Source organism: Symphalangus syndactylus, chromosome X (assembly GCF_028878055.3).
Source record: "Symphalangus syndactylus isolate Jambi chromosome X, NHGRI_mSymSyn1-v2.1_pri, whole genome shotgun sequence".
Lineage (NCBI taxonomy): Eukaryota > Metazoa > Chordata > Mammalia > Primates > Hylobatidae > Symphalangus > Symphalangus syndactylus.
Genome location: NC_072447.2, coordinates 127,718,523 through 127,733,290, shown reverse-complemented (window position 1 = coordinate 127,733,290; position 14,768 = coordinate 127,718,523). Strand labels below are relative to the sequence as shown.

At 37.5% G+C, this 14,768-nt stretch overlaps 1 protein-coding gene across 2 annotated transcripts in view; it reads left to right on the top strand.

The window, feature by feature from the left end:
* The window catches only part of TENM1 (teneurin transmembrane protein 1), an 815,747-nt gene extending 806,810 nt beyond the window's left edge, over positions 1-8,937 (top strand). For both annotated transcript variants that reach the window (XM_055269101.2, XM_055269106.2), the window contains 4 exons: positions 2,028-2,415; positions 3,249-4,469; positions 5,362-5,504; positions 6,888-8,937. In XM_055269101.2, coding sequence (XP_055125076.1) covers positions 2,028-2,415; positions 3,249-4,469; positions 5,362-5,504; positions 6,888-7,646 — 2,511 coding nt within the window. In that variant the 3' untranslated portion in view covers positions 7,647-8,937. The remainder of the gene's footprint in view (positions 1-2,027; positions 2,416-3,248; positions 4,470-5,361; positions 5,505-6,887) is intronic.
* The last annotated feature ends 5,831 nt before the right edge of the window (positions 8,938-14,768 follow it).

The window sequence follows — 14,768 nt, the reverse complement described above, 5'->3', positions numbered from 1 at the left end:
ATGCAAAAGCTTTTCCACGATTCCTGTGTAAAGCCTTTCCACCCCTGCCCCCTGCCACCTGCTTTCCCATTCATAGGAGAATTTCTTGCTGGTTCTGTTGAATTCTGCCTTGGTCCAGGGAGGCAGTTCTCCCTTAATGTCTCCAAGCCCATTCAGGATTTCCAAGTCTCCTTCCTTTTGTTCAGGAGGTTTTCAGAGGTCACAGTGGTGGAACTGTAGGCTGTGGCAAGCTGCAGGTTGTCCACAAGTGACGAATTGACAGGATTTCTGCACTCACCTCTGGCTCTGCAGGCATAATGTTGGTGGAAAAGAAAGAATGAACAAACGAGCAAATAACCACGGACTTTGACTTCATGGTACTGAGATGCAATTCAAAATCAATAATTCTCAGAAGGGTAGGGAGGATATGCAGTTTCAGAAAGCACATTCAATATTAGAATGTAATGTCATATTTAGAAGATATAAATGTACATTACATATACTTATGTAATTCACATTCATAAATATTTATATAATTTGTGCTTAGAAAATGAAAATATACCTATTGTTTTCATAACACAAACTTGAATAAATAACCCTCAACTAAATCTCTTTGCTTGAAATGGTAATTTTCAAAAGGGGAAGGATAAAGCTCCTCTAGGGAGTCATATCAGAATCTCCAAGGATGAGAAATTTTTACTTTTATTAAAAGATGAGATGCACATGTCAGTCAATTAGAGTCCTCCCTAAAACAGTGCTCCTTTTATGTCTGTATTTAGAATTAAAACAAGACAATCAATATTTATGAAACACCTATTACCTGCATTATGCCTCAACAAACAACTGTTTCTGAAATACAGATCAGTTTGGGGGAGAGGGGTTGCATAACCAGAGACTCATTCAATTTTAATGACATGCTTCCCTAATATTAAAACACACATGGAAATGTGAAGTTAAAACATCAATTGCAAAACAATAATAATGCCATAATAATATTTTATGCGCAATTTTTAGGAAGACATCTACTACGTGAAGTCAATCAATACTTTATGGTAACTATAAATGAATTTGTGAAATGCCCTGCCATCCATTTACCTTCCTCTGAAACATATGCACATTGAAGTAACCTTTCTAAAATACCAACTTGACAGTTTCTCCCAGCTTGCAAGTGCCCTCTTGCAACCGTCCCTTAGCTTGCTTAAAACCCTTCAAGAGTGCCAGATGCAGTGGCACACATTGGTAGTCCCAGTCACTCAGGAGGCTGAGACAGGAGGATCGCCTAAGCTCAGGAGTTCGAGGCTGCAGTGAGCTATGACTACACCACTGCACTCCAGCCTGGGCAACACAGTGAGACCCTGGCTCTAAAAAATGAAATAAAATAGAAACCCTTCGATGACTCCCTGTTGCCAACATACTTGAATCCAAACTCCTTAATGTGGCTTAGAAAGCCTAGCATGATCTGGACTCAGCCTACAGAGCTGAACGTCATCTCCTGCCATTCCCACCACTCCCAACATACTCAAGTTCTAGCCACACAAAATTTCTCTCATTCTCTGAAAAAGCCGTGTTCTTTTTCATATCCAGACCCTCACAAGGCTGTGCTCTCTGCCAAGAATACTCTTTCCCTACCCCTGCCCCAGGCTCCCTGCCAAGAATACTCTTTCCCTACCCCTGCCCCAGGCTCCCTGCCTTCACCTGGACAATCCCTAGGCAATCTTTATGTCTCAACTCAGATGCCACTTTATCCAAGAAGCCTTTTCTGATCTCTCAAGTCTGAGGAAACTGGTCTTCCTCTGCCTTCCAGAAGCACTCTGTAACTCCCCTGTCATAACACATTTCACACTATATTGTAATTGCTTGGTTACTTGTCTTTCTCCTCCATTAAAACTGTAAATTTCATGAAGATAGACACCACTAGGGTTTGCCACAGTGTCTGGCACACAGTAAGTGCTTGATTAATTTGTGTTGAATGGATGAATGTGTATTTTCTTTAATCGCCTCAACTTTAGTTGTCCATAATATGCTATTCTGCCTTTGTCTCGTTTCAGTCTGTGATGCTTCTCTTACATAGCCAGCGGCGTTACATCTTTGAGTATGACCAACCCGATTGTCTGCTCTCCGTGACCATGCCTAGCATGGTGCGCCACAGCTTACAAACCATGCTTTCAGTGGGCTACTACCGGAACATCTACACCCCACCGGACGGTGGCACTTCTTTTATCCAAGACTATAGTCGAGATGGCCGATTGCTACAGACCCTGCATCTGGGGACAGGGCGCAGAGTCTTATACAAGTACACCAAGCAAGCAAGGCTTTCCGAGGTTCTCTATGATACCACTCAGGTCACATTCACATATGAAGAGTCTTCTGGAGTGATTAAGACAATACACCTGATGCATGACGGATTCATCTGCACAATCAGATACAGGCAAACAGGTTTGTTGTGAAAGAGTGATGGTGTGTACAACAACATCACTATTTTCTTATGACATTTTTACTGACCACAGTGTGAGGTAGAAGCATTAAGCTACACACATTCAACCCAACTTTCACTTTACTTATCAAGTTATCTGACATTGAAAATTTAAAGCATGTTATAGTCTGATGAAAGCTGATTTCTTAAAAACATATAGTGCATTTCTGTCTTTCAGCTCTCAAGTAATTTGAAATCCAAGTGCCTAGTGTAACTGTATACCCATTCCTCCTCAGCACCAAATCTTCTCAAAGATGAAACTGCAAGATATAAGTCTCACTGAAACTAGCTCAAGCCCTGTGTAACCTTTATAAGCCTCAGTTGATGACAAAATATCTTCACAAGTCAGAACTTTCTAATGTATTTCACCCTTTGGGTTTATAGAATGCCCAAATCCAGTTACTTTAATGCTGGAATTTGTCAAAACCTGACCCTCTGACTTTGTAGCAAAGGTTAAATGAAATGAAAGCATTTTTGTCAGTGATTATAGCAAGAAAACATGTTCATAATATCAATTTCATCACCCTGGGCTACTGGATATGTTATTACTTCTGTAGTTTCTATAATTAAAATGTTCTATAACTATAGAGTATTTTAATTTTTTATATTTGAGGAGTACCACTATGAGAATATATATCCATGAGGTAATATGCCCAGGCATTTGATATCAGAAATCAATCTCCAATATTGTATTATGAATATAAAAGCACCAGTACAAATAAAATAACACTAGACCTTTCTGACTCTTCCACATTGATCACCTAGCTTCTTACTGTTTTTGTTTTGGTTCCTGCAGGACCTCTTATTGGACGCCAGATTTTCAGATTCAGTGAAGAAGGCCTTGTGAATGCACGGTTCGACTACAGCTACAACAATTTCCGAGTCACAAGCATGCAAGCTGTAATCAATGAAACCCCTTTGCCTATAGATCTTTACCGATATGTTGATGTCTCTGGCAGAACAGAGCAGTTTGGAAAATTCAGTGTAATTAATTACGATTTAAATCAGGTCATAACTACTACAGTGATGAAACACACCAAAATCTTCAGTGCCAATGGACAAGTCATTGAAGTCCAATATGAAATCCTAAAGGCAATTGCCTACTGGATGACTGTTCAATATGATAATGTGGGCCGCATGGTAATATGTGACATAAGGGTAGGAGTAGATGCCAATATAACAAGGTACTTCTATGAATACGATGCTGATGGGCAACTTCAGACTGTTTCTGTAAATGACAAAACCCAGTGGCGTTATAGTTATGATCTGAATGGAAACATCAACCTCTTAAGCCATGGGAATAGTGCTCGTCTTACTCCTCTCAGATATGACCTCCGAGACCGCATCACCAGATTAGGAGAAATTCAGTATAAAATGGATGAAGATGGCTTTCTGCGGCAGAGGGGAAATGATATTTTTGAATATAATTCTAATGGCCTGCTGCAGAAAGCCTACAATAAGGCTTCTGGCTGGACTGTGCAGTATTACTATGATGGGCTTGGGCGACGCGTCGCGAGTAAGTCCAGCCTAGGGCAGCACCTTCAGTTCTTTTATGCAGACCTTACCAACCCCATAAGAGTTACTCATTTGTACAACCACACAAGCTCGGAGATTACATCTCTGTATTATGATCTCCAAGGTCACCTTATTGCCATGGAGTTAAGCAGTGGCGAAGAATATTACGTAGCCTGTGATAATACAGGTACCCCACTAGCTGTGTTCAGCAGCCGAGGTCAGGTCATAAAGGAGATACTATACACACCCTATGGTGATATCTATCATGACACTTACCCTGACTTTCAGGTCATTATTGGTTTTCATGGAGGACTCTATGATTTCCTTACTAAATTAGTGCACCTGGGGCAAAGGGATTACGATGTTGTCGCTGGCAGATGGACAACGGCTAATCATCACATATGGAAACAGTTGAACCTCCTTCCTAAACCATTCAACCTCTACTCCTTTGAAAATAACTACCCAGTTGGCAAAATTCAAGATGTTGCAAAGTATACCACAGGTATTTAAACTATTTAAAACTTTAAGCTAAACTTGAGTAACTCAGTACTGTTGATTTTATCACAGAATCTCGATGCCTTTGTAAATATGCTTCCTCTTCCTGACAGTTAGCCCGCAAGTTATTGTGCATTTGCTGTCTTCCTTAGTTTTCTAGAGTGAGCAAAACGTGCATGTTAACATAAAACATAATGCTTTTGCATCCTACTACATTTTTTTTAGCTGTTTCTGTGTTTTACTCTTACAAGCTTATATGAATAATTTCGTAAAAGAAAAATTCAGGATTCTGTTTCATCATATCAATCTAATATGATGGTCCCTGTGGCCTTAGTACCACTATCACATTGGGAATTTCAATGTAGTAAGCTGAACTTATAATCCAGGGTTATCCACAAATCAACACTCTTCCCTGTAGAGAGAGGATCAGGTGTTTTAGTGTGGGTCATATAAAGGGGAGCTTTAGGCTGGGTGCGGTGGCTCACGCCTGTAATCCCAGCATTGGGAGGCTGAAGCAGGCAGATCACTTGAGGCCAGGAGTTCAAGACCAGCTTGGCCAACATGGTGAAACCCTATCTCTACTAAAAATACAAAAATTAGCCAGGTGTGGTGACACATGCCTGTAATCCCAGCTACTCAGGAGGCTGAGGCAGGAGAATTGCTTGAACCCAAGAGGTGGAGGTTGCAGTGAGCCAAGATTGCACCACTGTACTCCAGCCTGGGCAACAGGGTGAAACTACGTCAAATAAATAAATAAATAAATAAATAAATAGGAGTTTTATTCCTAACTTCTATTGCCTAAACAGTTTGAAGGCAGGAGAGGTATCTTTCAAGTTTTCAACAAAGGTTATAAAGTATTGGGATTTTTCATTTTCTTTTTTTAATATTGTGTCTCACAGACATCAGAAGTTGGTTGGAGCTATTTGGTTTCCAGTTACACAATGTACTACCTGGATTTCCCAAACCTGAATTAGAAAATTTAGAATTAACTTATGAGCTTCTACGGCTTCAGACAAAAACTCAAGAGTGGGATCCTGGAAAGGTTAGTAAAAGTTTTATCACCTCCTTTTAGCTGAAACAACAGAAGGGCATTCAATACCTAGAAATTATATTTACATATATTTGCTTATTGATTTTTTAGTCTTCTTGAATATTCACTAAAATGTGCACAATTAATGAGAAGGTAGAAAAAAAAGCTCCATGAGGAAAAGATCAGAGAATTGGAGTTTTGGGGGGAAAAAAAGATTAACAGGTTACTTGATGACTGCTGCAATAGGTACATAAGAGGAAAGAGGAACTGTACTTTTAAAATTCTGAAATGGGCTACCGAGAGCAATTACGGATTCTACCTAGAGAAAATTGTTCAGTAAGAGACACGAAAACATCAGATTTCCAACTGTAAAATAATTTAGGGGATGATGTCTTAAGAGCATGGGAATAACAGAATAAAATTATTCTGATAAAGAAAAAATACATAAGCACAATGAATCAAAGATAATAAATATTACAAGGGTACGGTTTTGAGAAAAAATAGGAACATCAAAACATTTAAGATTCAGCAGATTATTTCACCAGAAGTATGAGGTACAAATGAAAATAAGAAGGAGCTTTTTCTTTCAACTGAAAGAAATATGAATATCTGTGTTTGCGAAAACAAAATGGGCTTGATAGAATAAAACTGAAATTTGGGTGTGAGGCCTTGAAATTTAAGTCTAAAAAATTATAAGGGACAGGAAGTTCTAGATAGGTCCTATAAATTCATCCCTTTTTGTAAAGATGTAAATGCTTTCTGTAATTAAAAGTCCTTCTAAAAAACATTTAGCAAAATGTTGAAAATTGCTGAAGCTTCATAATGGATACTTGGAGGTTCATTAGTCTTTTCTCTTTATTTCTTAGTATGTTTGAAAATTGCCAGAAATAAAAAGGTTTTTTTTTTTTAAGTCCACATAAAAAGATCAGTGAATTTCTGGCTGATTTGCCATAGTTAATTATAAGGTCTTAAACTCTTTAAAGTAGGAACTATGCGTTATGCATTTCTTTGTGCCTCACTGTGCCGAAGTATCACTCTACATGTAGGAATAACATCTAGTCAGTGTGAGTGAAATCAGTGAAAATAAAATGTCTGTGTTTTGGGAGAGCTGGACCAACTTAGAGTGCCTTCCAGCTCTGCAATTCTATGATTTCAAGTTTAAATGTATTTCCTTATGCTTAACTCCACCAAGATATAAGAATGCTAGGTGGTCACCTGTTAGTCTTTTCCAAGTCTCTGATGAAGAGATTCCAAATCTGGCTTATTTTTAAATCACTCACTGACAAATTAAAGAGAGAAGGAAGCAACCTTGCAAGCCTGTCCTTTCCACAGTCATCAAGTATCTGACAGATGTCTAACTCCATGCTGCATCTGCTCTGTGCCTCTCTTTCCTAGACTATCCTGGGCATTCAGTGTGAACTCCAGAAACAGCTCAGAAATTTCATTTCCTTGGACCAACTACCTATGACTCCCCGATACAATGACGGACGGTGCCTTGAAGGAGGGAAGCAACCAAGGTTTGCTGCTGTCCCTTCTGTTTTTGGGAAAGGTATAAAATTTGCCATCAAGGATGGCATAGTAACAGCTGATATTATAGGAGTAGCCAATGAAGATAGCAGGCGGCTTGCTGCCATTCTCAATAATGCCCATTACCTGGAAAACCTACATTTTACCATAGAGGGGAGGGACACTCACTACTTCATTAAGCTTGGGTCTCTGGAGGAAGACCTGGTGCTCATCGGTAACACTGGGGGGAGGCGGATTCTGGAGAATGGTGTCAATGTCACTGTGTCCCAGATGACTTCTGTGTTGAATGGGAGGACTAGACGGTTTGCAGATATTCAGCTCCAGCATGGAGCCCTGTGCTTCAACATCCGGTATGGGACAACTGTCGAAGAGGAAAAGAATCACGTGTTGGAGATTGCCAGACAGCGCGCCGTGGCCCAGGCCTGGACTAAGGAACAAAGAAGGCTGCAAGAGGGGGAAGAGGGGATTAGGGCATGGACAGAAGGGGAAAAGCAGCAGCTTTTGAGCACTGGGCGGGTACAAGGTTATGATGGGTATTTTGTTTTGTCTGTTGAGCAGTATTTAGAACTTTCTGACAGTGCCAACAATATTCACTTTATGAGACAGAGCGAAATAGGCAGGAGGTAACAAAAAAAATCTCTGCCTTTGCGTCACCAAAGACTGCCTGTTTTTAAAACATAAAATGGTTTATTGTATTGGTTTTCTAGATCAGAACTCTGTATATGTAAATATGGAGGAAAAACATATCCAACTGCCTTTCAATGTGACGGAAGATGGTATTTTAATATTGTTTGTTTAAACTCTTTAAGAAATGACAGAGATTTTTAGTTCTTCTGTGGCAGTATTCAAAGTAACACAAGTAGAACTCAAACAGCTAAAAACAGTTTTCAGAAAGCACCACTTTCAATTTGCCGATCCATGCATATGTTCCAATATCCAGAAAGAACCCAAGGTTCTCTATCTCTATTGTGACAAGCAGTTTCGTCCTTAACTGTTGGCAGAACTTGCGGGCTATTGGAATAGGTGGTGCAATAGTATCTGAAACTTGCATTTCAAAAGACTGCCAGCCCTTTCACATTTTCCAGATCTGTTATAGGAAGCTTAAAAACAGGTGTAAAATGTCTTCAGCCACCATCTCCTAGAGTCAGGACCCAATTGCCCTTCCTTCTTGATTATTCCTCCTTGCTTGTTAAAGTAAATGCCATATTGTTGTGCTGTGTTTCGGCGTGTGGTGGCTGGGTTCTGTCTACCATGCTTCCCTGTGGGTGTGGTAACCAGACTGAATAGCCACTATTTGCTCATGTGTACATGATACCAAAGCAGCTGGCCAACGTGACCTCTCTCACACGACCTGTTTTGATTCAATTTTTTACTAAGTTGTCCAGCTGTATTGGTATCATGTAAACATAGCTTTTATTAACCTGGGTAAGAATTTCTCATTTATATATAGGATGTGTTTTGGTCATAGTTTCACATTAGTGATTCAGTATCTATACACCAATCCAATGGTTTTGTGCACATGAAAGGTAATTTACTTAAAAGTATGATTCTGGTACAAAAACAAAAAAAAAGGCTTTAGCAGGCATACGTGCCTGGGATGCCGATACATACATTAACTACTACTGCAGAAATTCATAAGAGCCAAAACCTTAAAAAAATAGACCTAGTGCTTAAGTAAAAGTACTAAAGGGAAGACCAGACCAAACATCACAGCAGTTGCTGCCACGTTGTTTCAGCCCACTTAGATTTATCTTTCAAATGTACAATTCTGTATTGAACATCTCCCAGCCATATTCAGGAAATCGAATCAAGTAAATCCTTTCCAACCAAAAACATTTCAACTAACTATATAGAGAGGCAGACTCATTTTTACTAAAATAATTTATATGGTTAGTTTAGTTATTTTCGTTCTCCGTCCTTACCCATTTATTTTTATTTAATCATCTCTACTGCCTAGGAAAATAACTACTTTCCAGGATGGGTTATTTGTTCTGCGATCATTTAAAATTTGGAGAAAGGTCAGGATTAGTGTTAATATCAGCTGCAGTTTCTCAATCTCTAGGAATCCTGCAGTGAAAGAAGCCCCTTGGTGAGCTGGAATATTTGTGCCCAGTGACAAAGGGACAGTTTGTAAAATGCTGTGTAATTGTAAGTTACCACAAATGAAAATACATGACAGCACAATGTGGCCCGTAGAAAATTTCCCTAAGCCAGCTTCTGCACTTTCATCACCGAATCTGAACATTTGCTATGTCTGAAGGCAAATTTATGATGGAATGTTAGTTTGGATTCTTTCCAGCTGCTACCTAAATGCAGTGTGGGGTCATTGCCTTGCTTTGCGATGACAGTTTCTTTGAAAATATGCAAAGTCATAAGCTCATGTTAAGGTTTTTCAAGAGTCTGCCTCCTACTACACAAAGGAAAGCAAGAGAAAGGAAATGACCCTGGCAAACAGTAGAGAAGGGTATATTCAAACATTTCATTTTCAAAACCTTCGGGTTAGAATACCACTTACACATGTATTCTGAGAGACAGAATTCATGATGAACTCATCTCTCCTTATAACTGGAAACACACCAGCTCAATATATTGCTAATCCATATTAAAATCATATTATTGGGTTTTTTTCTGAATCAGGCCTGTGTTAATGGTACAGTATTTATTCAGAATGGAATTCTAAAATTACTAACGAACAAACTTGTTGAAAATTTGAATACCTCCACACCAACCTAAAAATAGACCTTAAGTTCCTAGAACCTCTGATGTTCTTTTAAATTAATGGAAAAATAATTTGTGAACTGTATATAGAGAGCGCATTCATAAATGTGATTATGTATTTTATCACGAATCCAAAATGTCAATATTAGAGTCTATTTTGCTTATATTTTAAGCAATTATACGTTTTTGCAATTCATTGATGATGTATCATTTTCAAACTGCTTTAAATATCCATTAGAAACAAATATTTGAAGCTTTTACTTAATAGTGATTACCTTGAACTGTGCATTTCTAGTTTGTAATACGTATTTAGTTGGTTCGTGCCTTTAGTTTCTTAAAGTTACATTTGTATTATATTCAGGAAATGCACTTTTTATTACTTACAGCTGTGGTTTTAATACTGCCTTGAACTATTATTATTCCTTTTACAACTCCTAAAGTTTGAGGGAGGAAAGAAAAAAAAAAACAAAACTACTAATCAGTAGCAAATCGAAGACAAACATTTTGGCATTTCTTAATAAGAACATGGAGATATTGAGTATATCACTTCCTATTCAGCTGAATAGAAAGAATGCCTTCATTGACTTGCAGTTCTGAAGTTTAAATTATTGAAAGAACAATTCATTTGCATTTCCTGATGAAAGTAAAAGCATTTTTCAGAGAAACCTATGAATTTCTCATACCCAGCAGACAGATGGCTGACACTGCACAGCCACACACTATTCGAGTAAGTTAAAGTGAGAGCATAGTAGTTGGACTCTCCTATGAAGAACAGTCTGGGCTGGAGGCAGGGAATACTCCATGGTTGTTTCTTTTTCCTCGTTAAGCCCATTTTGTTTCTGCTTTTCTGTTTTGTTTTGTTTTCACTCTTGCACTACAATCTAGAGATCCAAATGAACTGAAAAGTTCAAAGTTTAACACATTTAAATATGTTTATTTTTAGTTGTCATTCTAATCATTATTGATTAGAAGCATGACTCCTGAAGGAAAGGGAAATAAATCTAAATTCATACTAACTTGCAACAAAACACTTACCATATAAATAAGTATATGATTTATTTTTAACCCAAAAAATGTATAAAATAAGTGTGTCCTTTACTGTCAATTTATCTAGAAGATCTATAATTTATAGACTACATATATATAATATATACAACATAGCCAAATGTATGAAAACTTGACAGTGTATAATTTGGAATTCACATGCTACCTATGTAGAGAGGTATGAAATTAAGTTATAATTTTCATGAGACATTTTCATCACTGTTGACACAGTTTCAAGCATTCCATCATGTTATTTTGACTCTTTTTCTTTTTTTCTTTCTTTAAAAATATATTTTTAACTAGACCAGGCCCTACTATAATATCACTTAAGAGAGTCAGGGCAAAGTTTTTGCATTTATGAAGATGATGTGTTCATGTAAGGGTGATTGTAATAGAGTTCATTGGTAATAGAAGCAAAAGTACAGTAATGAAGTATTGAAAAGAAAATTTTGGAGACATTGGAGCATATTATATATAGCTTGTGGAAAGACATAAGGCTACAGATTGAATGGAACATTCCTGTTTTCTTGAAGAAATTCACATACACATAGCTGACCTTACTAGTACTTCAGCTCTTCCACAGCCTTCTATAAAGGTTCTTTCTTCTGCAAAGAAAACAAACAAACAAACAAAAAAAAAAGGAAAAAACAAAAAACAAAAAAAAGCAAAGTAAAATTTAAAAATACAGAAAACAACAAAAAAGAATTCAACCATAAATAGTGACTATTATTTTCAGTGTGTCCTTCATGTGAAAGCTATTAAGGACCAAATATACTACTGTTCGTAAGAAGAAATTACTTTCTAAACAGTAACTGAAAATACTTAGAGTTAAACTTGCTGTGGATTTTGTCTTGGCAGTTGTCATCTTACATTATTTGTCAAAGGAAATGTGTTTGGCAGTTGAAAATCTTTCCTTAGATTTAGTGGTGGACTTTAACCTCTTAAATAAATGTTAGTATATCAGATTGTGTCCTTGAAAAATATTTTACTTGTATGAATCATGACAACGTCTAAATCTTTACTATTCTTCTGGCAAAAGCATCAGTAAGAAAGAAGGCAAAAAAGAGAAGTATAGCCTTTATGTCAGAAAAACATTCTTTTTAGCTGCTTACTTTCTCATGAAAAGTAAAGATGTTTACAGTGTATGCCAAGTTTTCAGTTTCTGTATAACAACAGTTAGAGGTTCTAATCATATTGAAAATTGTGTTATAACGGTCTGAGCCATGTTGCTAGGAAACAATAGGTTCCAATTTTGTATTCCTGCTCTCCTGTGCTGAAAAGTGACTGGATACTGTACAGGTTCATGTTCTCTGGCTGCAGTTAAATGGTCTTTTGCATTTTGCTCTGGCTTTCAGGCCAGAAGCATGCATTTTTCTACAAGAGCATCACAACAACATGCTGTAAATATTTAAAGTTAAACATTATGTGTTGATATTTGAAAGAAAAGTACTTTGAATATTTCATTTTTAAAAAATAAAATTGCCAATGAAAAATGTGTCCCATTTTATTCATGCGCCAAACTGCATTCTCAAATCAGTCTGGTCACCTTAGATAGGACAAGTGGCTCACTAACAGGGAACAATAAAACCACATCATCTTGAAAATGTAGGTACGGAAATCAAAAAGTCACTAATCCTAGGCAGACATCTCTTCATTTTTATTTTTCATACAGATAGATAGGATCTCTAACAAAAATGACCATTTAATAAACAAGAGTAGCTGCTGCAAATTTAAATGCCTCTAGGCTATGACTTTTAAAAAGCCTTCCCTCTCCTTTTGGTGCCTTTCTCAGCAATAGAAAGAAAATAAAAAATTATAAAAACAGGGTGGGAGAGATACAGGAGTTCGGGGTGTCCAAATGCACTGGCAAAAAATGGATGTTGGGGCAGCAGCCAGTGGGGAAGGGTGTCAAGGAGGGGAGGCAATCATGAAACACTAAAAAAATCCTATGCAATTACAATTGCCATTTGGCACTTGTTTTTCACAAGAAGACATTTACAAGTGACGCTGGGAAATCTGGCCAACAGATCTTCAAAAATTCATCTTGATACTAACGGAGCACATATAGTCCAAACAACCCATTACTGAAACTTGGAATCCTGCAGTTTACACCACTTCAAAATGCCCTGCTGCTTTTTTATGTGTGTGTGTGTGTGTGTGTGTATGTATATATATATATATATATATATAGAGAGAGAGAGAGAGAGAGAGAGAGAGAGAGAGAGAGCGTGAGAGAGAGAGAGAGAGAGAGAAAAGAATCATGGAGCAGAAGACAACCTTGATCATCTCAACATAACCCATCAGTAAAAAACAATGGGGGTAGGGGGTTGTTAGTATCAATCATCTGGAAATTTTTTTCAAAATATGCATCCCATCTCACACTCAGGGTATTTTTTTAAAAGGGCAGGAGCTCCTACAGAGAGAGAATTATTAAAGGAAACAGGAGATTTTTATATATTCCTTCCCTATTCACCCTCCCTTTTAGAGATCTGTGAACATCAATGTTATTTAAACATTCAGTAATATTACTACCTTAAAGTTATACATATATGTAATCACGCACAGGTATATATGTAAATTATTGTACCTTAATAATCTTGTGAGGTTAGTACGACTTAATTATTCCTGCTTGGCAAATGCAATAACAGTAACAGACTGACTTACCTAAGGTCACGTGGATAATCGGTGACAAAGATGAAAAACAGTAGGAGTTGAACAATGAGAACACATAGACACAGGGAGGGGAACATCACACACTGGGGCCTGTCAGGCAGTGGGCGGCAAGGGGAGGGAGAGCATTAGAACAAATACTTAATGCATGCAGAGCTGAAAACCTAGATGACGGGTTGATAGGTGCAGCAAACCACCATGGCACATGCATACCTATGTAACAAACCTGCACATGCATCCCAGAACTTAAAGTAAAATAAAAATACAAAAATAAATAAATAAAATGTTTAAATGGCCCACCAGGTGACTAAAAAAAAGAAAAAAAGTCAGGTCTTATGCATTCCTGCTTTTACTCTCTCTGTCCAATACTGAATGTGATACGTAGTATAGCCTTTTGTCATCTTCTGAGAAAACAGTTCTATTTCTGTGTGTGTGTGTGTGTGTGTGCAACCAAGATGTATATATATCTCAATTACATATATGTTAATGGGCTCTATCCAAACAGTTGGTCAGCCTTATTATATCTTGCTACATAAAAAAAAAAAAAATCTTCATTTAAGAACTAAATGACCTAATGATAAGAATTCAGCCTTTTACTACAAGTTTGGCCAATCACCCCAAATTAGGAAAATGTCCAAACTGGGTAGTTTAGCTACCCACCCCTCCAGTTGCAAAGTACAAAATAATGGTATACCATTTACTGCAAGAGAAAACATAAGTGTCAAAGTTGAACGTATAGCATCCTAACAGGAAGACCAGGCATCCTATAACCTTGAAATGCTCAAGGGCAAATCTGGGTTTTACTAGTAGTAGACTTTGGATTCTAAGCTTAACAAAGTGAATCAAATAAAACATAAGCTGATGTTGAAACATTATTAACATAGTTTAAAGCTGTTTCTCACATTTTTAATTCTGTGTCCATTCTACCCCAAAGAATATCTTAAATCCAGCCCTTTATTTATAGTGGAGGACTTAATCAGAGGCATTCTCTATAGACTTTTTCTACCTGTGCACTACCACAAAGGTTCCCTGCCTGTAACAGCCAAACAGACAATTACCTAAGCTTGTCTCCCTACTGACCTTATCTCTTAAGAACAAATTTCAGAGGAAATGAATAAGTATTTGATAAGCTGTCATGTTCCTTTTGGGCTTGCTGACACACTTTTTTTTTCCTGAAGAGAGCTGCACACTTGGAAATATATTGTGCATTTTTCTACCTTGACTCAGCATCTTACAATATGTTAGCATGGCAATATTTTAGATACGGCAAGGATATGACCTTTCTGCAAAGGTGCAAGTGATTACGTACTGGAAAAT